We start from the raw sequence: 23630 nt of genomic DNA on the forward strand, positions 1-23630 counted from the left end.
CATACTTCTGACAATGTATGCAATGGCTTTGTGGATAGGAACTGTAGCACTGAAAGACTGTTCACAGACCACACTGCCAGAAAAGCATTTAATCTGGAGACTGCTAACTTAAATGCAAGAAACGGAAATGCAACTCAACAAGCATTTACTGTGTGGTTGTCCTTTACAGCCTGTGTGAGCTGTTGGTTCTAAATAAAGAAAGAGCAAATAAGATCACTCAAAAATTCAGGTGTTACTACACAGTGCAACCATGAAGTGAAAGAAGCATTGATAAATGCGTGAATATATTTACTTCAGAAAATGGAAAGAAGAACATACTGCTAATTAGCTGCAAATATTTAACAATAGGGGTAAAAATGTGGAGACCCTACAGCCGAAATTCAGATATAATGAGATACGTGCACTGTGTTTGTATGTGCTATGCATGATAGTGAAAAACCAGAAAGATCAGTCAGGTTTAGTCATAAGTAAATTAAATTACAAAATATGAAGATTCAAAAATCATATCCACACGTACAAATAACAGTTGAAAAAATTAATTAATAATGTGAGGATGGGTAACCAAAAAGCATTAAATGGATTGGAAAGTGCAGTTGCATTCAATAATGTTTTGTTTATTCACCGGATCACCTATAAAAATTCAGTAAATTTTCATATGTGCTTGAATCATTTTTCCCATTCATTCATCAGCAATACAGGCAATAAAACACAAAGCTAATATCGCAAATTTTGTCATCTCAGCAGCTTTGGAATGTCATGCAGATACATAGATAGTACATATTTTGGAGATGAAGAGGAATTGCTTAAGTTATTTAGACATATTCACATAACATAAGAGGAATTATTAAATTCACTAAACAGAACTTTCCACTCTTCTAACCACTGCTCGTGAAGGTCACAATTCTATTCTCCGGCATAATGCTCACTCACTGATAAATCCATCATTACTAGATGGCTCAAGAGACTGCCTTAATCATATTCACTGGGAAGGTTGAGTCCAGACAGTCTGTGTAATTTGGGTCACTGCTAGCAGTACCTCACTAATCCACTATCCAAGTCTTATATTTATTTAGCATGCAATACACAACAAAGCAATGTTAAAAAAAAAGACAGCTGTCGGTTTTGGGACACACAAGTCACTGTCCATTTTTGAAACATTAATTAGACATACTTTAACATACAAAGTAGCTGTGTGACAACATTGCCTTATCGTGTGTTGTATGCTGAATAAATATAACAACTCACTTAACAACCATTACCCTCAGTCCATAAAATGAGTAATATTAAAATGTAATCAAAATACTGCGTAGGCAAATGGAATAGTTAGCCAGGGGGAGCACCCACAACTATACCTTCTATCTTACTGGGCATTCAGGATAACTAATAGGTTTTACATGGAAAAATTGTCATAAGGAGACACAAACATGCACTTCAACCATTACAAAACAATGGATGCCCTTCTAGACATAGATTTTAATGTAATCTAAATTACTGATTGTTACGAACTATATGACATTTGTGCTTTGGGAAACAGTATACATCTAATGCAAGAGTGCATCCCAAATGGACTAATTGCCTTGTTGAAGCTTTGTGGTGACCTTGCCAAAGTCTTTTATGCACACTATGAAAACCTCCACCAAAGTAAAAACAATACAAGCAATTCACATATGACTGTGGCCAAAAACAGATTTAATATGATAGATACATATGAGTGGGCATTCACAGTGATGGGAGTATTGAGATAAATTTCCTCTCTATGAGTTCGATTGCAAAGGATGGCCGAAGCGAGGAAGTTATCAAAAAATAGAGAATCCAGTCAAAGAAAGCTCATTTCAATTAAAAAAAAGAAAAAAAGCTCTGTTGGTATAAGACAGCAAAATAGAAATGAGGAAAAGGTCCCTGAAAGAATACATATAGAGCACAGAATTGTTTGGAAGTGAAATGCGAACTTACTGGAAATCTGGAGATAAAGAAACTTAAATGTGGTGTTAAAGACTGAAAAACAGTGAACAGATGAAACTGCATATTGAATAGATACTAAAATGAATATGTGAGTAAAGACATCTATAGAAGACCCTTACTATACAAAGTGGTAGATCAGTGGAACATATGCTGTGGCATCCAGTAACAGCTGACTTGGCACCAGGAGCAGTAGAGGAGGAAAATTATAGGGGCTGACAGAGAACAGACTATCCAGATGTTGGGTGTAATACGTGGAGATGAAAATGTCAGCACAAGATAGGAAAACATGGACTATGGCTCACCACTTAGACATCTAATGACAGCAAAAACACATTCACAGGTTGTAATTTTTACTGTTAATGTTTTCTGCCTACCAAGAAACAAGACAATGTTACTGATATGAATTGTAAATAGATGTTATACATGTGGCCACAAGCATTCCAGTAAGACAAGCTCACCAAAATAAGAGCCAGCTAGGGAAGCGAGGGAGACTACAGCGCAGTTCACCAGTTCTATGTGAAGAACAAATGCAAGGCCTAACAAGCCACACAAGAAAGGCTTTGTACATATTTACAACGAGGATCTACACACTCCTTGAAAATAAAAACAAAATTTAACTGCATAATACAGCGAATGATTGCTCACCATATTGTACAGATCTTTAAATAAGTATAAAAGAGAGGAGTTTTCGCTACAACTTAATTTTCATTTCCCTAAATAAATTAGTGCCTTATAGGATGCAAAAGGCATAACAATTTAAAGAGACGAGGATTAAGAAAATCCCAATGCCATATTTTGACAAGTCCATGAACCACCAAATGCAACATACAGGACACTCCATACGATGCTGGTCCATGGTATAACCAACAGCTGAGTGGGTTGCACATGTTGTGCACCTACAGAAGACAAGGCTACAGCCACACTGCCAAGACACTGGTTTCTTAGCTCATAACTAACCAATGACACAGCAGTCACCAAGCTCATCACAACTGCTTGTGTGTCAATTCTAGCAAAATATGTCAAGGGACCACTCTTACTCCACTTGTTCCTCAAACCCTTCTGGAATCTGTAATATCAGGACATTATTGCTACAGCCCCTCTCAATGTGCTGCAGCAAAGGTGTATTTAAGATATTGATACTGCCATTCCGCTTTGATCAGTGACATGATTCTCAGCACTTTTAAACCTTTGGTCTAAGCTAGGTTAGAAGGTGACAGACAGGTTGTTACAATATGATACTGCAGTGACTATATTATTCCAATTTATGATGTGATGTTCCTTCGCAGATGCATGCATGTCTGAAGGAACAAGCACTGCGGTGACAACAGCCATCATGGAATACATGAAAGGCACTCTCCTTTGCAAATATGGACTACCATCAGCTGTATAATGGAATGACGACAATGAAAATTTGTGCTTGACAAGTTTGGTAAGGCAACCGCTCACAATAAGTGTGAAATCCGGGTATGAGTCCCAGTCCGGCACAAATTTTCATTGTCGTCATTCCATTATACAGCTGATGATAGTCCATATTCGCAAATGCAAATATATCGCACGTAGCCTGGTTGTTAGTTGGTGAAGCCAATGGATGTGTCATGAAATCTCATTTTTATTTTTTATACATGGTGCATTCCCAATTTAAAAGATCCATATTTTCTTCCTGTAGCTCAATATTTCAAGATTTTACCATGTTTGGAGATGTCAATGAGAAGAACATTAGTCCCAAATCCCCAATACTCCTACAGATGTCTCGATACTTTTATAATTAAAACAAGCTTGATTGTACAGTGTCACTGTCACCATGTCACTTTATGTGTCACTGGCCAAAGTTAATGGGTTGTATCATATGCTGTCACTACTTCCCATCAAGGTAATACCATTACAGGCACCCTCAGTATTCTTGAGATACTGTACATATCATACTTGTAACTTATAGAAGTGTACATCAACATAACTATCATTCAACTTATGTAATGAGTGCATGTATGTGTCTTTCTATGACAATCTTGATGTTTGTTACATTTCACAGGCCTTGTGAACACCCTGTAAAAAGAAACAAAAAATTAGCTACTGCTACAGAACAATTTGTATCAAATTTTAAGCTATAGCACACTTGAAACATCTATAGCATTTCAAATAATGGGCTAAAAACATACTAATGTTGCATATTGCCTCAACATAGTTGTGTCATGAGTGGTGAGAAACTAAAAATATATTAAAATATACATAATTTTGCACAATCTCAATATTGTTGGTCATACGAGGAGGGAAACAACATTCTTCAAGAGGGCACAAGTTTATACAGGAAGTTCATGATCTGCATTACCTTCCCAGATACTTTTTGTGCGAGTAGAGAGAGAATTTGCACTGTACAACAACCAAATAGTTCTTTCAGGCTCCTGAACTCCACACAATGCTGCAATATATCTAATGGCTGGTTCACAGGAGTGTCTCCGAGTTATTTAAACATAAAAAAGCTAAATGTTAAAATATTACAGCCATAGAATCAAAATTATAAATCGTGCATTTGTGTGATACTCGTATGTAATCTGGGGTTTTATGTACCAGTAAAACATCTATTTTTAATACTTTTGGAATTAAAGTTGTCAAGTACTGTGACCACTCTTGTACAATAATTTCTTATCACTTCTGTTAAAGCAGGCTTGCAATTCACACAAAATTAAGATTGTAGCTGCAAGAGTCTCGGCTTCCTAGCACAAAATAAACAGTAGCATATTACAGTTTCCATTACAGTTAAACAAAAATATTTACTAGACCTCAAAAACAACAGACACATACTTAGTTACTGGACTGTTATATATTCTGTAATCTCTTCTTTTATTTAAATTTAACATTTTTTTTATCATTCTTACTATTCATTTTGAGTGCAAGGGTACCATGCTACTAACTCAAATTCCCGAAGTTCTCTGTGTATGTTCCACTACCCTCCTGCACTGTAAGTCAAAATACTGACTGACTTCTTTGCATTTATATAATTAATGTGACAAAAATTACATAGTTGACCTACCCCCTATCCATTTTTCATAGTTACATATGATGTATGTAAGTAAGGTGTATTCCAAATACACCAAAGTGCATTTAATATGGTGACGAATGTAAACATTAGGCTAAGTTACAGGTCAGTCTGTGAGCGCAACCTTGATTTGGCATTAACATTCGTTGGCTTCACCAACTCTCAACCAAATTATCACCTTCCAACCTAATGTAAACCTTGGGCTATGTTACACAATCAGTCAGTCAGGGGATGCGTACAAAATATTGTTTTAAACATTATCTACATGGCAAAATAGAAAAAAAAAAAAAAATCACTAAAATCGGTTCATAATTTTACATAAATGTATTAAATAGGATTACATCTATATGGATTCACGGAAAGTGAAGTTCCAATATAGGTGTAAAATGCAACAAAACAATTTTATCAACGTGTACGAATTCACTACGTAGTGTTGAAGCAACACCAATTACCTTCTGTAAACTACACTGCACGATTTAATGGAAAACAAACGTAATTGTGCACTAAAATGTTTAACAATCGCGCCAATATCACCGGTAAATAACATGAAAGCAATCGGGTTAAGCAACTTTGTAATTAGCCTACGCTGACAATTTGTTGGGGCAATAGCAAGGCAATTTCGTAAGGGGCTTGAAGTGTTAAGACACTTTATATCCACAAATAATTTAAGCCTAAACAGTTATATTGTCTACTGAGGTAGGGAACGCGGTGTCACTATGTATTTCTCGCCCGAAATTTATCAATCAGTAACACACAACAATTGTTAACTGTTTTGGACACGACATAAATGCGTTTCAGACGTGACGGCGGGTCTGTGATTCCAAACAAAAGCATACGACAGTAATTTTAAGTATAAACAACAGGTTTGTTTCGTCGAAGATGATGATGATTTCTGCTGAACGACTACCGAAACAAATGTAGTCATGTTCTAAAACAAATCATAGATACAAAAAAAGGGAAACATTCAGTCAGTACGACGGCATTGTAAATTATGACAGCATAACACCGCTCAGTTGTTGGTATTGCTGAAGGGGTGCGGCTCGTGTTAGGAAGGAAGGTTATAAATATAGATTATGGAAGACTTACCTTTTAAATTGCGTAGACAACAGTTTACAGCTGGTATCCACGCACGTGTAAAGTTTATGGTACCTCAAAAAACACAACACACAATATTCTGTCACACTATCTAATGTGAGCAGCCATCACTATATCGTTGTTGGCATTGATGTTTGCTAATCTTGGGACCGCAGTGCGTTGTATCGTTTATATATATTAAATACTGGTATTTGACAGAAAGATAAATAATAATACAACAGTTAAGTAAATACAGAAGAAGGATTTAACGGCAGAATTTCTCGAGACAACTCCAGTAACGAGAAAATGCTTGCAGCGCTGGTGACATCTAGCGGCAGATGTTGTAATTGTGTCACGAAAGTACGGGTAGCAGTTGAGTTACCTTGGAGGTCTATGTTGTCACTTGTTTTCGTAAACTTACAGGTGTGCAGTTTGACATCCAGGTAGCGCTAGCATTCAACATGGCGCGTATTTGCTGTTATTAATTTGCAGCTGTGCGGTTGATAATCTTGTGAGCATAAAAGTGTTTTTTTTTTTTTTAGTGGAACAATATTGGCGTGGATATGTCTGAAGCTTCAGGGCAGGTGGTAAGTTAAATTGATCTCCATTAATTCTGTATTACAACATTTTGAATGCATGGAAGCAAAATCGATCAGAACATATAATCGCGAATTCCACGGCCTGAGTTGGATCCCATAAATCGACTGAATGCGAGAGATCCTTGTTGTGAAGACCATGTTCCTCAAACTCATACACTTTCTAGTGTCTGCGCTCTGATTACGGTTTGCAGCAGTGAAACTGCTATACAAATCCTTGCCGGAAGTAGGTTGCTGGTGAACTAATTGCTTAATTCATGATGTAGCAGATACTGTTGTGACATGTAAGATGACAAGTTTGCGGTTTGTCATCAGTTAGTGTGTAAGCTGCCGCATTTCATATAACATTTGTTCTTTCTCGTGAGAATCGCGTCCTAACCATGTCGTTGACCGTTACGCGTGTTGCAGTGAAATGAAGTAGCGGAATGGCTTGGAAACTCTTTCGATCCGTCGCCCACATTCTCTAATGAGCGGAACAGAATGTGCCGAGCGGCCAAACGTTTGTGCATGTCGTTGTTTGTGAGTGTAGCTTCATTTCTGTAGTCGGCGTGGAGCACGTCGGTTTGTTGTGACGGGCAGCGGGAAGGAGCAATGCCCTCGCACCGCGTGCGGCTAGGTAAACGACCTCTTCGGCGTAGCAAGTTTCTTTAACAGTGGGCTTTTCTGTGTGTTCTCACTGACAACAACATGTCAGTCGCTACCAATATACTTATAATAGGCACAGCCAAAGCCCCTCAGGTGGACTCCGCGGAAAAGAGATACGCCCTCCGAGAATTCGTGTATTGAAGATGCAAACGCGCGTAGAACAGGAATCTTCAGCGAAACGTGTTTCGGAGATTGTTGAATGGATTATTGTATTCTTACCTTTTTGAAATGTACCTATTTGTGTGTGTGTGTGTGTGTGTGTGTGTGTGTGTAAAAATATATAAACGAGTACATCTAAGGTCTAGTTTGGCTTGGAAGGTGACAATTTGGTTGTGCGTTGCCGAAGCTAAAAGATCTGATTACGAAGTAAAGGTTGTGAGTGAACAGGAGATCTGTAGTGCAGCTCGAAGTTAACGTTCGCTCAATATTAAATGCGCTTTCCGTTATAAACAACTAAAGCTGCAAGCTAAATTTGGAAAAAAAACTGAATCGAGTATATTGGCGCATCTTATGTGCAAATATCGTACATAAACTAAGCAGATTCACTCTCGCCTTGGTTTCGTTGTTAATCACTGAATTTTGAGCTTTCATCAATGCCGTAGAATGCAGTTCACATCATTTTAACTTCATATAACTGCAGTCAGGGTAGAAGTATCAGTTTGTAAATACACTTTCGCTGAATAGTCGTTAAGGATTAAAACAATACACTGGGCCGAGAATCGAACGCAAGTCCTCGCATTCCACGAGAAGTATTTGCAATGCTTGGGACTTTCTCTCGTAGTTTCAGATTTTCATAACCAACTGTATCCACAAATACAAGAGACTTCAGCAAACCACACGTAATGATCATTCTTCCGGAGGTGCTATATAATGACCTACTCGGAAGGTTCGAATGAAAATAGGCAAATAATGTTGTGTTCGTTGTTTGCCCTTACAGTGAATTTGAATAAATATTATGCCGTCCGTTCTCTATATTTCTCATCAGTATCCTTTGCTTCGTCTTTAATGTGCACTGTGCTGTAACGAGTTTATCATCCGAGTTGTGAAGCAGAAGAGCGGTGTAACGTGAGCTAATATAAATTATTGCAGCGACTACGTCATTATCTGCATATGACGTGCAAGACGTTTGAATTGACTACAATTTTCTGCGGCGCCGAAATAACTTGAAGTATCAAGAAAAGAGCGAAAGTGAGTGTTGTTTACGCGCAGCACGAAAATTGGTACAGATTTGGCGAAATCTGCGTTTAAATGATGTAGTTTCAAATGATGTCACATTCATAAGACTACGATATATATATATATATATATATATATATATATATATATATATATATATATATATATCGCTGTGACGGATTTTCTGTCATTTATTTTAGCGAACTTCCATAGGCTGCTGCTTTACCATCCCGTTATCGCAAGTGTTCTGACTGCTGATTACGTTCTGTGTTCGCTCAGTACCATTTTAAGTAATTTGGCGTCAGCCATAAGTAATGTCACTATAAAACACACGCGCTGTGTGGGTTGTGGAGACACGGCCGTGAATTGGAGCGCGTGCATAGTTTATAAGTGTACTGGTCGCGGCGTGTCATGGCGGACAGGGATTGTTTGTAAACACGCTCCCACGCAACGTGTGCCAGTCTGCGGCGGCCGGCGACTCTTCATTGTGTCCGCAACTCAGCGGTGCAGTGCGGCAGTGTTGTGAGATTCCGAGGGTTCCGACAGAAGCCTCCATACACGTAATTGTGGAGATGCCAGCGGCAGGTGCTGCAAATTTTTATTTGCGTATGCGGTCATAGGTAATAATTCTCTCAGGGGATTCTGCCGGTTTGAATTGTTTAGTTTCTCACGATTTTTTGGCAGCAAGATGGTTCAGGTAACGACCAAGGAATGATAGGCTAGTCATTTTAGCTCGAATCATTTTACCGTATAGATCCCTGGCAGTTAAGTTATGGTTGGCGCTTATTCCATAACCAATCGCTTAACGCGATTTTGTTTACGTTTCTAAAGCAGCACGTCAGTGTTGCCTTTCTGTCAGTCTGTGACTGAAAGTTGGCAGCAGCGCTGCTGCTAGCGATCTTTACACGCCGAATCCCATAGGTCTCTTCGCAGACTGAAAGTTTCAGTATCAACCCATATAAATACGTGATTTTTTTTCTCGAGATAGCAACGACGCAATTACACAAATATGCACAACTGTTTAAGACTGTCCCACCTTTTTCTTGTTTGTATACTAAATTACTACACCTAGAAATACTTGAGAATAGACGTTATCTCCCACAGGAATTAAGAGCTAAGCAAAGGAACAACCATGACGGGCTGGTCCCACTAGGACTTCATTTGACGTTGGGTATCGCCTTCCCCCGCACCAACTTTTCCGTCAGTCGGTGCTGTGGTGGGGAGATGGGACAGTACTCTTCTGACTCAGCTGCTGTAGCTGGGTTCACTTCGCGCCGTGTTCCCAGTGTGCAAATCGCAGTATCCCGTGTCTCGCTGAGACGGGATCGGTTTATATTTATCAGTTTCTTAAGTTGCTGCATCTTCTTCACTTAAACTCTCTCAGAAGAAGACAACTGAGCAGTAATTTATTTCCTTCGTAGTCCGTGGCGTGACCAATTTTTAAGCAGAGATGTGCAACGGCCGAATTGCTGGAATAAATGTTCAGATGTGTGTGTGAATTCCTAAGGAACTAAACTGCTGAGGTCATCGGTTCTTAGACTTACTTACACACACACACACACACACACACACACACACAATGCCCGAGGGAGGACTCGAACCTCCGGCGGGAGAGGCCGCGCAATCACTGACATGGCGCCTCTAACTACGCGGCCAATAACAGAAAACTGTGTCGCGTTTGTGCTTGCACCACGCCTCGTCAAAAAATTCAATGCGTGTTTACTTTTGATAAGGGCAGGTAAGAAAGTACTGAGAAAAACACTTGGGAAATAAATAACCTGAATCCAAATCAAAACTGCTCCCCAGATTAATTTAATTACCACGTGATACTTCGGACGGCGGGAATGTGGGTTTTAAGCCAAATTCACCTGACTGGTTTCCTCTATTCCGCCTGAAAAACCACAACACAAAGACACTCTGCATGCATGCGTGCGCGGCAGAGAGAGAGAGAGAGAGAGAGAGAGAGAGAGAGAGAGAGAGAGAGAGAAGGAGGGGGATGGGAAAGGAAGAAGAACATACTGTAACATGATTGTAAATGTATCAGTAACGCTTGTTAATGGTACACAGATACAACAAACCACTAATTGCTCACCCTAATGCTGGTCAGCCATAGAGGAATGGTGCCAATTTTTTAAGATGGTGGGGTCGAAGACCGTGCTGCTGTGCCTCATCTTTCTCAGGTAAAACTTTCATAACACACCTCGTTCGTTGCAAAGCCTACTGGACTTGCGGGAAGTGACAGCTTACACAAATTTGGGAGTTAAACGAGCAGTGCTTTGTGTTGGTTATTTCATGACACAAGTGGGAAGAAAGCAAGCACGAGCTCGAGTTTCTGTGATTTTTCCCTTCATGCTCTGCTCGAGTGATGTATGCGGAAGGAAGTGATATGTCGCCCCACTCTTCTTGGAACGTACGCTCCCGGAATTTTAATTGTAAACTTTGTGACGCACGACGCCTCTCTTCTAGCATCTGCCGATGTGGTGTGTCGAACATTTCAGCGACGCATTGGCGTTTACTTCAAAAACCCATCACGAAATGCGCTGCTCTTCTTTGGATTATCTTCATCTTCTACATAATAATGCTACCTGAAACTTACTGGCAGATTAAAATTGCGTGTTGGACCAAGACTCGAACTTGGGACCTTGCAGGCAAGTGCTCTTACCTATTGGTAGCAATAGCCAGCAAAAGGCAAAGGTCTCGAGTTCGAGTCTCGGTCTGGGACACAATTTTAATCTGCAGAGTGAGAATTTGGTTCCAATAATGCTAACCGGTAAGGATTCCAGACTCACAAGAAACAGCAAAGAATCTGTCGAACGATGATTTTGTAAGCATCATTCGTGGATGACTTACATTTATAATGTAATACGATGATTACACAAGTAGTTGGGTTTTTCAGATTAGTTGATAGTTTGGTTTAGTTCAGATATCTCATCTGCGATGTCGGAGTGAGCGATTCAGGGCTTTTTCTGAGACGCAAGTTTGTGTGTGTTTGTCGTTTTTCTGCCTTGGAGAGAGAAGTCACGTGCATTTCAGTGTATCTGACCACATCCCCGAAGGTGCGGCGGGGCGTGCAACGTGTGGGAATAAACATGACGGCAGGAAGATCGCCAGTACTACAAAAGTGCAAGCTGCCCACTTCTCAGAAGATGGCCGTTTACTGATTGGACGAGAGTCACGTGATATCTGACGTCACTGATACGAGCGCTTACATCACTTAAATCTTCCCTGCCGCCTTCACAGGTTGTGTGTCAGAGAGACTTCGCAACTTGTTCGTGTGACACAGGTGAAGAACGCGATTTTTTTTCCTTGTGTGTGGAGCGCTATTGCGACCAGGAAGTTACTTTGTTCAAGAGACGAAGCAAATCGAAGTGCTAAATCCCCAATAATGCCATAAACCTCGCATCAGGAAAGAGAACAACTTGCAGAATCTTGGAAGACTTTTTAGGAGCTTGTAGCCTGCGCGTACAACTGAGTGCCTATTCCCAGTGAGAGTATCTGTGCAGTCCGATGGTCCTTTAACTTGTCAGCAACGTATCTTTGTATTTATTTATTTGTCACTATTTTATGGAAGTCTTAGTAGAAGGGGAAGAGTATGTAACGATTTCACTTCTGAACAGTTTAGCCCTACTTCATTTGTAGTGTTATTTACGTTTTGCACCTCTATAATGTAAAAAATAAAAAACTATTTGTTTCCAGTTAGCATGATGTGTTGCTGTGCCTCTTTGCTACCTACTGTGTGCTCTTTATGTCCTCGCACAGCAGATGCACCACTTGTGTAACAAGGTCCTGCCTGCGCGCTATGCACGTCAACGGTCAATAAATTAGCACAAAATATAGTTGATTGGGACTGTTGGGAAGGTTCTTTTGTTGGTACGGAAGAAGCAGCCTCCGCAACAACAGGTGACACGAAGGAAGTGCGGAAACGCTCTGTCCCACTAGGTTGGCAAGGGAACGTGTTCCGATACACGCGGCGAGAGCACTAAACGGCGCAGGTACAGCCGGGGACCCAGAGTACATGGGGACTCGGTCTGCGTCTTACTACAGGGCCAACAGCCTCACGTCGTCTGTAGCCCCTGTTTGTCTAATTTGCTGCAGTCCAAAAGCGGGTAATTCACATTCCACTCGATGAAAAAGAAAGAGAGTCGTATGGCGTTGTTAGCTGGGAGACCACGAGGCATAGGTCAAGCCACCTGAGCGGAAACGGTTCTCTTCCTTCGCACACAAGGACTGGTTTCCTCGCGGTCTGTGACAGTTCTGTATCTGAACTGTGCAAATCGCTATGAAGTGCACGGCAGAGGGTTCGCCCCCATTGTACCAGTTATTAGGAGTTTTCTCGTTCAGTTCACGTACGGAGCGCGGAAAGAATGATGGTTAAATCGTTGTGTCTTAAGTGAATCTGTTGAGTGTAGGTGAGTGTAGTGGGTGTGTGTAGTGCGCTGTCGTGCTCCTCTTGGAGACGACGAGAGAAGAGAGGGTGTGTAACTCGGTAGCGACACCCCAGTCAACTCCTCTCGAACAGCACCGAGGGAGCCGCCGAGCTTACGTCCCAATCCGACGGACGTATCACCGTCAACAACAGTGCCGCGTGCTCTCGCTTCATGAGAAACTGTCCGCTCCTGGTAGCTGAGTGGTCAGCGTGATACACTACTGGCCATTAAAATTGCTACACCAGGAAGAAATGCAGATGGGTATTCACTGGACAAATATATTATACTAGAACAGACATGTGATTACATTTTCACGCAATTTGGGTGCATAGATCCTGAGAAATCAGTACCCCGAACAACCACCTCTGGCCGTAATAACGGCCTTGATACGCCTGGGCATTGAGTCAAACAGAGCTCGGATGGCGTGTACAGGTACAGCTGCCCATGCAGCTTCAACACGATACCACAGTTCATCAAGAGTAGTAACTGGCGTATTGTGACGAGCCAGTTGCTCGGCCACTATTGACCAGACGTTTTCAATTGGTGAGAGATCTGGAGAATGTGCTGGCCAGGGCAGCAGTCGAACATTTTCTGTATCCAGAAAGGCCCGTACGTCATCGAACTGTTCGTGCATATGGTTGTTATCTTGCAAACGTCCCCATCTGTTGACTCAGGGATCGAGACGTGGCTGCACGATCCGTTACAGCCATGCGGATAAGATGCCTGTCATCTCGACTGCTAGTGATACGAGGCCGTTCGGATCCAGCACGGCGTTCCGTATTACCCTGCTGAACCCACCGACTCCATATTGTGCTAACAGTCATTGGATCTCGACCAACGCGAGCAGCAATGTCGCGATACGATAAACCGCAATCGCGATAGGCTACAATCCGACCTTTATCAAAGTCGGAAACGTGATGGTACGTATTTCTCCTCCTTACACGAGGCGTCACAACAACGTTTCACCAGGCAACGCCGGTCAACTGCTGTTTGTGTATGAGAAATCGATTGGAAACTTTCTTCATGTCATCACGTTGTAGGTGTCGCCACCGGCGCCAGTCTTGAGTGAATGCTCTGAAAAGCTAATCATTTGCATATCACAGCATCTTCTTCCTGTCGGTTAAATTTCGTGTCTGTAGCACGTCGTCTTGGTGGTGTAGCAATTTTAACATACAGTAGTGTATAATGTCAATCCTAAGGGCTCGGGTTCAATTCCCGGCTGGGTCGGAGATTTTCTCCTCTCGGGGACTGGGTGTTGTGTTGTCCTAATCATCATCATTTCACCCCCATCGACGCGCAAGTCGCCGAAGTGGCGTCAGATCGAAAGACTTGTACCCGGCGAACGGTCTACCCGATGGGAGGCCCTAGTCACACGTCATTTATTTATGAAAAACTGTAGAGGTTTGGAATTTAGTCCACCGCGGTGGCGCAAAGTCTGGTGGTCAGAAACTTCACCCCGCCACGTCTCGTCCCGTTGCTGGCCAAACGATGCTGCTGGAAGTGTCTTCCAATTACAGTCGAATAGCCCCGCGTCGAGCGCCACCACACAGGTAAGCAGTCAGCGACCTCGGCTACAAAAGCAAGGAATGAAGGTTGGCTTTAACGTCCGGTCGACATGCAAGTCATTGGAGACGGAGCACGAGCTCAGATTGTGTCGAGGATGGGGAAGGAAGTGAAACCGTCAAACTGTTTGTGATTGCTGCTTCGGCAGCTTGGAGCCGAACGCATCGCGAGAGACCATTTACGTCACAGGCACATCTCTTGAAATATCGTCTTCGGCCTGCGATGAAACCGAGAGGCGTGCATTGCTTTCAGATGGGGTTCTGTTGCAATATGACAAGGCACGGTCACATACAGATGCAACAGCGCACACCTCATGTCTGTGTGTCTTCCACGTGCGTTATATTCAACAGACCGTTCTCGTACAGATTTCTGTTTACTTTTGTGGCTCGGTGGCATAGAATGCTGTTCGAGACTGCAAACCCAAAGTGTTGTATATTCCATAATAATATCTAACGGCTGTAATACGACTGTGATACGTCAGTTCTGTTCATTTAATTCGCTTGTCTACAGGGTGGTCCATTGATCGTGACCGGGGCAAATATGTCCCGAAATAAGCGTCAAACGAAAAAACTACGAAGAACGAAACTTGTCTAGCTTGAAGGGGGAAACCAGATGGTGCTATGGTTGGCCCGCTAGATGGCGCTGGCATATGTCAAACGGATATCAACTGCGTTTTTTAAAATAGGAACTCCCATTTTTTATTACATATTCGTGTGGTGCGTAAAGAAATTTGAATGTTTTAGTTGGACCACTTTCTTCGCTTTGTGATAGATGGCACTGTAATAGTCACAAACATATGGCTCACAATTTTACACGAACAGTTGGTAACAGGTAGGTTTTTTAAATTAAAATACAGAACGTAGGTACGTTTGAACATTTTATTTTGCTTGTTCCAATGTGATACATGTACCTTTGTGAACTTATCTTTTTCGAGAACGCATGCTGTTACAGCGTGATTACCTGTAAATACCACATTAATGCAATAAATACTCAAAATGATGTCCGTCAACCTCAATGCATTTGGCAATAAGTGTAACGACATTCCTCTCAACAGCGGGTAGTTTGCCTTCCGTAATGTTCGCACATGCATTGGCAATGCACTGACGCATGTTGTCAGGCGTTGTCGGTGGATCACGATGGCAAATATCCTTCAACCCTTCGCCACAGAAAGAAATCCGGGCACGTCAGATCCGGTGAACGTGCGGGTCAATCCACCTGTCATGAAATATGCTATGCAATACCGCTTCAACCGCACGCGAGCTATGTGCCGGACATCCATTATGTTGGAAGTACATCGCAATACATTCTGTCATGCAGTGAAACATCTTGTAGTAACATCAGTAGAACATTACGTAGGAAATCAGCATACATTGCACCGTTTAGATCGCCATCGATGAAATGGGAGCCAATTATCCTTCCTCCCATAATGCCGTACCATACATTAACCCTCCAGGGTTGCTGATGTTCCACTTGTCGCAGCTATCGTGGATTTTCCGTTGCCCAATAGTGCATATTATGCCGGTTTACGTTGTCGCTGTTGGTGAATGACGCTTCGTCGCTAAATAGAACGCGTGCAAAAAATCTGTCGTCGTCCCGTAATTTCTCTTGTGCCCAGTGTCAGAACTGGACACGACGTTCAAAGTCGTCGCCATGCAATTCCTGGTGCATAGAAATATGGTACGGGTGCAATCGATGTTGATGTAGCATTCTCAACACCGACATTTTTAAGATTCCCGATTCTCGCGCATTTTGTGCGGATTAGCCGTGACAGCAGTTAAAACACCAATTTGGGCATCATCATTTGTTGCAGGTCGTGGTTGACGTTTCACATGTGGCTGAACACTTCCTGTTTCCTAAATAACCTAACTATCCGGCGAACGGTACGGACACTTGGATGATGTCGTCCAGGATACCGAGCAGCATACGTAGCACACGCCCGTTGGGCATTTTGATCACAATAGCAATACATCAACACGATATCGACCTTTTCCGCAATTGGTAAACGGTCCATTTTAACACGGGTAATGTATCACGAAGCAAATACCGTCCGCACTGGCGGAATGTTACGTGATACCACGTGCTTATACGTCTGTGATTATTACAGCGCCATCTATCACAAAGCGAAAAAAGTGGTCCAACTAAAACATTCATATTTCTTTACGTACTACACGATTATGTAATAAAAATGGGGGTTACTATTAAAAAAAACGCAGTTGATATCCGTTTGACCTATGGCAGCGTCATCTAGGGGGCCAACCATAGCGCCATCTGGTTTCCCCCTTCAAGCTAGACGAGTTTCGTTCTTTGTAGTTTTTTCGTTTGATGCTTATTTCGTGAGATATTTGGCCCTGTCACTATCAATGGACCACCCTGTATACAACTGCGTTCTTCGAAAATATATTAATTCGCATACATTTCGGGATACTTAAATCGCGTCCTCACACACTTGCAGAGGCCGCCAGTAATCGAACTCGCACGTTATTCAGTAGTCCGAGTTTGCGTAGGTCGCAAAACCGTGTAAACCACCAGTCGACAACTCGATCAGGAAGTGAATTCTGCCATTTGGCTTTATGGATTTTCAAAAAATACAACTATTCGGTAAGTGAACTGGGTAAACGTACACCGCCAGACAGAAAAAATGAAGCATAGAGAAGACGTGCTCGCATATAAATTTAACTTAGTGCTCATACACGATGGCGGGTATGTAAATGATTATGGAGTCGATGTTCACTGTGACGGGCAGAACAGCCACCAGCATTGCATTATTGTGGGCCGTGTTTAGTGTAGGGTATACAGGGAGCGCGAAGAGCATCAAGTGTCGAGTGATCTCTGTGGAGGACACGGAGGATTTTGAAAGGGGCCGCATTGTGGGTCGCCACTGGGCCGGCTGGTCGAGTGGTGCAGTAGCCGGATTTGTGGGGCATTCGGACGTGGCTGGCTCAGTGTTCGACTGCACGGAAACGTGAAGGCAGCCACACTCGTTGCGTAGGATCCTTTCGACCACGTCTCACCACAAGGGAGGGTCACGGTATCGTCCTTTGAGCACACTGTAAGCCCTTCACATTTGTCCTGCCACTGGAGATCAAATAGTGGACTGCTTACAACGCCCTGCGTCATCCTGCACCATCGGTCAGACACTGGCAACAGCCGTACTAGGGAATTAGCGTCTCACGAGTAGGCTGCCGTTAACGCCACAACACAGGCGGCTGCACTTGAGGCGACGCCGTGCCAGGAGAGCGGGGACTCCTGACGAATGACGTCGCATTGTGTTCCAGCGATGAGTCGCCGTCCTGCAGTCTGCCCCTGCTGGCCACTGTCGGCGGGTGCGGCGGCGACCTGGTGGAGAGGTCCCGTTCTTCCAGTGATCTGAAGAGGTGCAGCGCTGTTACTCCAGGCGTCATGCCGTGACTTCAGGTCACGGCTGGTCCTGACCGAGGGAACTTTGACGGCACAGCAGCACGTCACGGACACCGTGCGTCCTCACGCGTTGCGTCCCGAGCGACAGTATCGCGAGGCCATTTTTCGACAGGACAGTGCCACGCCACACGTGCCACATGTCTCTGAACTGCCTACGCAATGTCAGTGCAATTCCGAGGCAAGTGAGATCCCCTAAGATCTCCCGATTGAACGCGTGTGAGAACTTGTGTGTCGTCTCGTTGTCACTGTAGGCTTGTACCCCCCTCAAGTCTGCCATCCGGACAGCCTTGTCCAGACGCCAACACCTGGTTGCCGTCTCTTTTGACTTGCGTAAAGCATACGAAACGACCTGGCGACATCATATCCTTGCCATATTGTACGAGTGTGGTCTCCGGTCCCCGATCCCGATTTTTATCCAAAACTTCCTGTCGTTCCGTACTTTACGTGTCCAAGTTGGTGTCTCCCATAGTTCCATCGATATCTAAGAGAATGGAGTCCTGCAGGACTCTGTATTGAGTGTCTCTCTATTTTCAGTGGTCATTGACAGTCTAGCAGCAACTGTCGGGCCCTCCGTCTCACCTTGTCTGTATGCAGACGACTTCTGCATTTCACACTGCTGCTCCAGTGCTGGTGTTGCTGAGCAGCGCCTACAGGGCGCCATCCACAAGGCGCAGTCATGGGCTCTGGCCCACGGCTTCCAGTTTTCAGCCGCGAAGTCGTGTGTCCTGCACTTCTATCGGTGTCGTACTGTTCATCCGGACCCAGAACTTTACCTTCATGACGATCCACTCACTGTAGTGGAGACATATCGATTCTTAGGACTGGTTTTCGACGCTTGATTGACGTGGCTTCCTCATCTTCGTCAGCTTAAGCGGAAGTGCTGGCAGCACCTCAGTGCCCTCCGTTGCCTGAGCAACACTAATTGGGGTGCAGATTGCTGTACGCTGCTGCAGCTCTACAGAGCCCTTGTTCAATCCCACCTTGACTGGGAGTGTGGTTTATGGTTCGGCAGCGCCCTCAGCATTGCATTTACTCGACCCCGTGCACCACTGCGGGGTTCGACTAGCGACAGGGGCTTTTAGGACGAGTCCGGTGACCAGCGTACTTGTAGAGACTGGGGTCCCTCCATTGCAGATCAGACGTGCACAACTACCCACTATTTACGCTACACACATTCGTAGTTTTTCTGAGCATCCGATTTACCGTCTCCTTTTCCTGCCCGCGGCGGTCCATCTCCCGCATCGGCGGCCCAGGTCGGGGCTAACGATTGTGGTTCGCTTGTGGTCCCTTCTCTCGGAACTGGAGTCCTTCCCTTTATTACCTCTACTTGCGGTCCGTTCACGTACGCCTCCATAATGTATTCCTCGGCCGCAGCTTCGTCTGGACCTTTTGCATGGCCCTAAGGACTCCGTTAACCCCACCGCTCTCCGCTGTCACTTCCTTTCGATTCTTGACGTGTTCCGGGGCTCTGACGTGGTTTACACCGACGGCTCGATGGCTGATCGCCACGTAGACTTTTGCGTATGTTCATGGAGGACATACTGAACAGCACTCCTTGCCAGATGACTGCAGTGTTTTCACTGCAGAGCTGGCGGCTATATCTCGTGCTCTTAAGCACGTCCACTCATGCCCTGTCGCGTCATTTCTCCTGTGCACTGACTCATTGAGCAGCCTACAAACTGTCGACCAGTGCTACCCTCGCCATTCTCTGGTAGTGTCCATCCAGGAATCCATCTATGCCCTGGAACGGTCCCGTCGTTCAGTAGTGTTTGCGTGGACGCCAGGACACGTCGGAATCCCAGGCAACGAACTTGCCCACAGGCTGGCCAAACAGGCGACGCGGAAACCGCTTCTGGAGGTGGGCATCTTCGAATCTGACCTGTGTTCTGTTTTACGCCGCAGGGTTTTCAGGCTTTGGGAGACGGAATGGCATAACAGTACGCACAACAAGCTGCATCTCATTAAGGAGACGACGAATATGTGGAAGTCTTCCATGCGGCCCTCTCGCAGGGAATCAGTTGTCCTCTGCCGGCTCCGCATTGGCCATACATGGCAAACGGATGGTTACCTGCTCCATTGCGAGGACCCACCTCTGTGTCGCTGTGGCTCCCAAATGACAGTAGTCCACCTCTTGCTGGACTGCCCACTTTTAGCCGCTCTTCGGCGGACTTTTAAGTTTCCCAGCTCCCTACGTTCGGTGTTGTGCGACGATACCTCAGCAGCAGCTTTAGTTTTACGTTTTATCCGTGAGAGTTGGTTTTATACTTCTGTGTAGGTTTTAGCGCATGTTCTTCGTCCCTCTGTGTCCTCCACCGTAGTGCTTTTAGGGTGGAATTTTAATGTGTTGCAGAGTGGCTGGCTTTTCCTTTTTATTCTCGTGGTCGGCCAGCCACTGTAACCTGCTTTCATGTTTCACACTCTTCTGTTTCTAGCGTCTCTCTGTTGTTTTCTTGTCCTCTTTCGTTCCTTTTAGTGTTCGTTGCCTATCCTTCGTTCTTGTGGTTTTCCCTTTCTTTCCGTTTTGTGTTATATGTCTCGTCCGTTTTATTCTCACACTTGTGGCATTGTTTTATTAGGAACAAGGGACCGATGACCTCGTAGTTTGGTCCCTTCCACCCCTCTTTTAAACCAACCAACCGTAGCCTTGTACCATGGGAAGCGAAGAAAGGATGTTGTTTGTTGGCCGGTATTCTCCGTCTAGTAATACAACTGCACGCATGTATTTACTAGGTGCTTTATTAACATAAACAGAGTGCTACTTAAGACAGTCCCAGGGTTGTGGTACAACCTCTTCCATAATAGTCCACGTTAATTTCACTGCTGGTGAAGTACAAGTCATGCTATGTACACTACTCTGGTCGCTAGCTACTGACTGATCCAGAGCTAGAGGCGGAGCTAACTGCGACTACGACCCCCACTGGGCTGTGACTGATATTCGACTCGTTGACTCTCTGGGTGACTGAGTGGCCCTTCCGGTCCGCGGTGGCGATCTAAATACTGGTGGTCGAGAGGGCGTTGGCGGCGCGTTGTCAGCGTGTCTGTCTCTGTCCCCACTCCTGATAGGCGCGTTGCTTGCACCTACTATTGGTCTTCTCGCAACCTGTTTGCCACCTGGTGTGCTGGCGACAGCTTACGCCAGCACAGTAACATTTAGGACAACAGCACCACATCGCCAGTGTCCAGGATATCGAGGACCAGTTACAATAGACGTGGACCAGCTTTTGTCAGGAGAGGACACAGTGGCTTCATGGCATCCTTCCCAACTGAACCACTGCGTGCATCCAGGCCAGCAGAGGTGCAACGTCAGATTGATAAATGGGCTCACAGTTGCAAGCTCTTTCAAAATTTGACTCAAAATTATAACCATCAAAATAACATCACGCACCCTGTCAGACCGTGAAGTTTCACTTTGTTTCCTTTTCCCCTTCTGGGTGCTTCACTTCTATGCCAGGCTGTGTGATACAAACCCAATGGCCGTGTTTTCAGTGCCTAGCTGATCCTCAGTTTTTTTCTGTCTCTCATCGCTTGTTTCAACTCTTGCTGTTAAAAATGCCGACCTGCACCATGGCTCAGAGTCCACGTGTTAAACCGCGGTTCTCCATACAACTGGCTCGGTTAGTCAGTTCGAATGTCGGTATTATTCAAGGGCATGCTACATAAAATGAATCGTACGTGACAAACCTATAGGTTGACGACAGATTTACCTCTTTAAAAAAGTTTCTAAGGGAAATGAGTTAGTTTACTAGCGCTGGAGAATTTGTATTGAGCGTCGCTAAGTGATAGAGGTTTGAATATGCTGCCGAAAAAAAATTAGTACGCCTCGAAAGACGACGTCAATTTCGATCCTCTCGCCACCTGGGGGATAGTAGAAGCACTGATAATGGTTTCGACGTCGTCCGCTACGCACACAGCGTAGTGGCGTAGCTACCAAAGGGCCACCTATGTCTACCATTTAATAGAGAATGTTCACAGCCAGAAGGCTCAGTGTGGTGCAAACGTATGAAGCAAGCAGGCAACCGTGCCACGGAGACGCACTCTTGCTTCCTACAGCCAAATGAGCGAGTTTTAAAGGCGTCAAACTGTGGCCTTCCGAGTGGTGGGATGGTCCTTCCAGAGAATTGCTGCACAAGTTGGACGTGTTGCGTCACTCGAGTAACGATCCCGGTATCGGTGGTCAGGTGAACAGTCTCACACCAGAGGGCTTATGAACACAGATGTGGCAACACGAACGGTTGTGAACCGGTTATTAGCAGTGAAACTACGAGCACCCATACCTCTAATCCGTCTTCCAGTCACGCCACAGCATCAACGTGCACAGGTCAATTGGTGCCGTCAGAGGATCACTCGGAAGATGGATTGGCGTGCCGTGGCCTTCAGCGATGAAAGTAGGCTCTGTACGCACGCAAGTGATTGTCGTTTGTGTGCGCGACGTAGAACTGGTGCGCGCTGTCTCGTAGAGTGCATTCGTCTGACGCACACTGACCTCAGACAAGGCCCTATAATCTGGGGTGCAGTAAGCTGCAACTCCCGTTCACCTTTGCTGTTTCTGGAGGTACCTGCTGAATGTGCAGAACGTTGTTAGATCTGTTCTTCTGCCATTCTTGCCAGAGGAAATTGATGTGTTGTTCCAACACTACCATGCTCGCCCACACACGATGCGTGAAACTCAACGTGCTCTGCAAGAAGTTCAGCAACTTTCCTCACCAGCACGATCTACGGACTTGTCTCTAATTGAGCACTGTGAGGTATGACGGGCCGACAAGTGACTCGTGTGACTCCTCAACCAACAACTCTTACAGAACTACGTGAACAGGTCGAGCAGGCATCGCATAACGTATCTCAAGACAGTATTCGCCATCTCTACGACCGACTGGATGCCAGAGTCAGACATTGTATTGCTGCCGACGGAGGTTACACATATTAATACCGGCGTTTCAGCATGGGTCGATACCTGGTACCTAGAACCGTTTGTGTTATTGATCTGTAAATGTAATCATTTCATGTACTCCACATTCACTGTTCGAACAATAAATCTTGAGTGAACTGGAAACCTATAAAAGTGTGTACTAATTTTTTTCCCCGCAGTGTATGACGCGACTGTTTCGCCAGACTTTGACTCGAACGTGAATTTGCCGTTTATCGGGAGCTGCCGGCTTAACCTTAACGGTGTCTGAGAACTGGTCCAGGCCAGAGTCATCTTTCCATTGCCACTGACATTTCCACCCATAGTATCTCCAGTGGCTTTTTCCATGGGGTAAGTGGGAATAGAGACAATGTGGGGAAACATAAACTAGATACGCAGGATGGAATCAGCGTAGCTGCAGTGACATGAAGGGATGTCAGTGAAATTTTTGGTCAGGGAGCCAATTCGGACTACATGGTCCGTACAGTCACGTCAGTCATTTCGACTGTGCCGATTCACTCACTCATTTCAGTGAATCTGAAGCACCTGTTAACGGTTTGCGCCACCTGTGGAATGTGTGTGTGTGTGTGTGTGTGTGTGTGTGTGTGTGTGTGTGTGTGTGTGTGTATATAGATGTTCCAGGCTCCATCATAACTCTGAAACGCGTGCAACAGCTTCAACTAAACTTCACCCACATACCCACAAGTGGGTTATTACTGCGAGACAATTTCTGCAGGGGTAAACCATCTGTATTTGTGGGGGTGGGAAAGGGGTGACTTGTAAGCATAGCTGTGAAACATCGGGAGCATTTTCAATCAGATTTGGCACATACC

The 23630-nt window shown here is 44.5% G+C and overlaps 1 protein-coding gene across 1 annotated transcript in view; it reads left to right on the top strand.

Annotated features, from left to right (window-relative positions):
• Nucleotides 1-6618: 6618 nt before the first annotated feature.
• LOC126473489 (3-phosphoinositide-dependent protein kinase 1) overlaps nucleotides 6619-23630 on the top strand; it is a 408040-nt gene continuing 391028 nt past the window's right edge. Inside the window, exon 1 of the mRNA XM_050100569.1 lies at nucleotides 6619-6657. Coding sequence (XP_049956526.1) covers nucleotides 6634-6657 — 24 coding nt within the window. The 5' untranslated portion in view covers nucleotides 6619-6633. The remainder of the gene's footprint in view (nucleotides 6658-23630) is intronic.

Source organism: Schistocerca serialis, chromosome 4 (assembly GCF_023864345.2).
Source record: "Schistocerca serialis cubense isolate TAMUIC-IGC-003099 chromosome 4, iqSchSeri2.2, whole genome shotgun sequence".
In the NCBI taxonomy this organism is placed as follows: Eukaryota; Metazoa; Arthropoda; class Insecta; order Orthoptera; family Acrididae; genus Schistocerca; species Schistocerca serialis.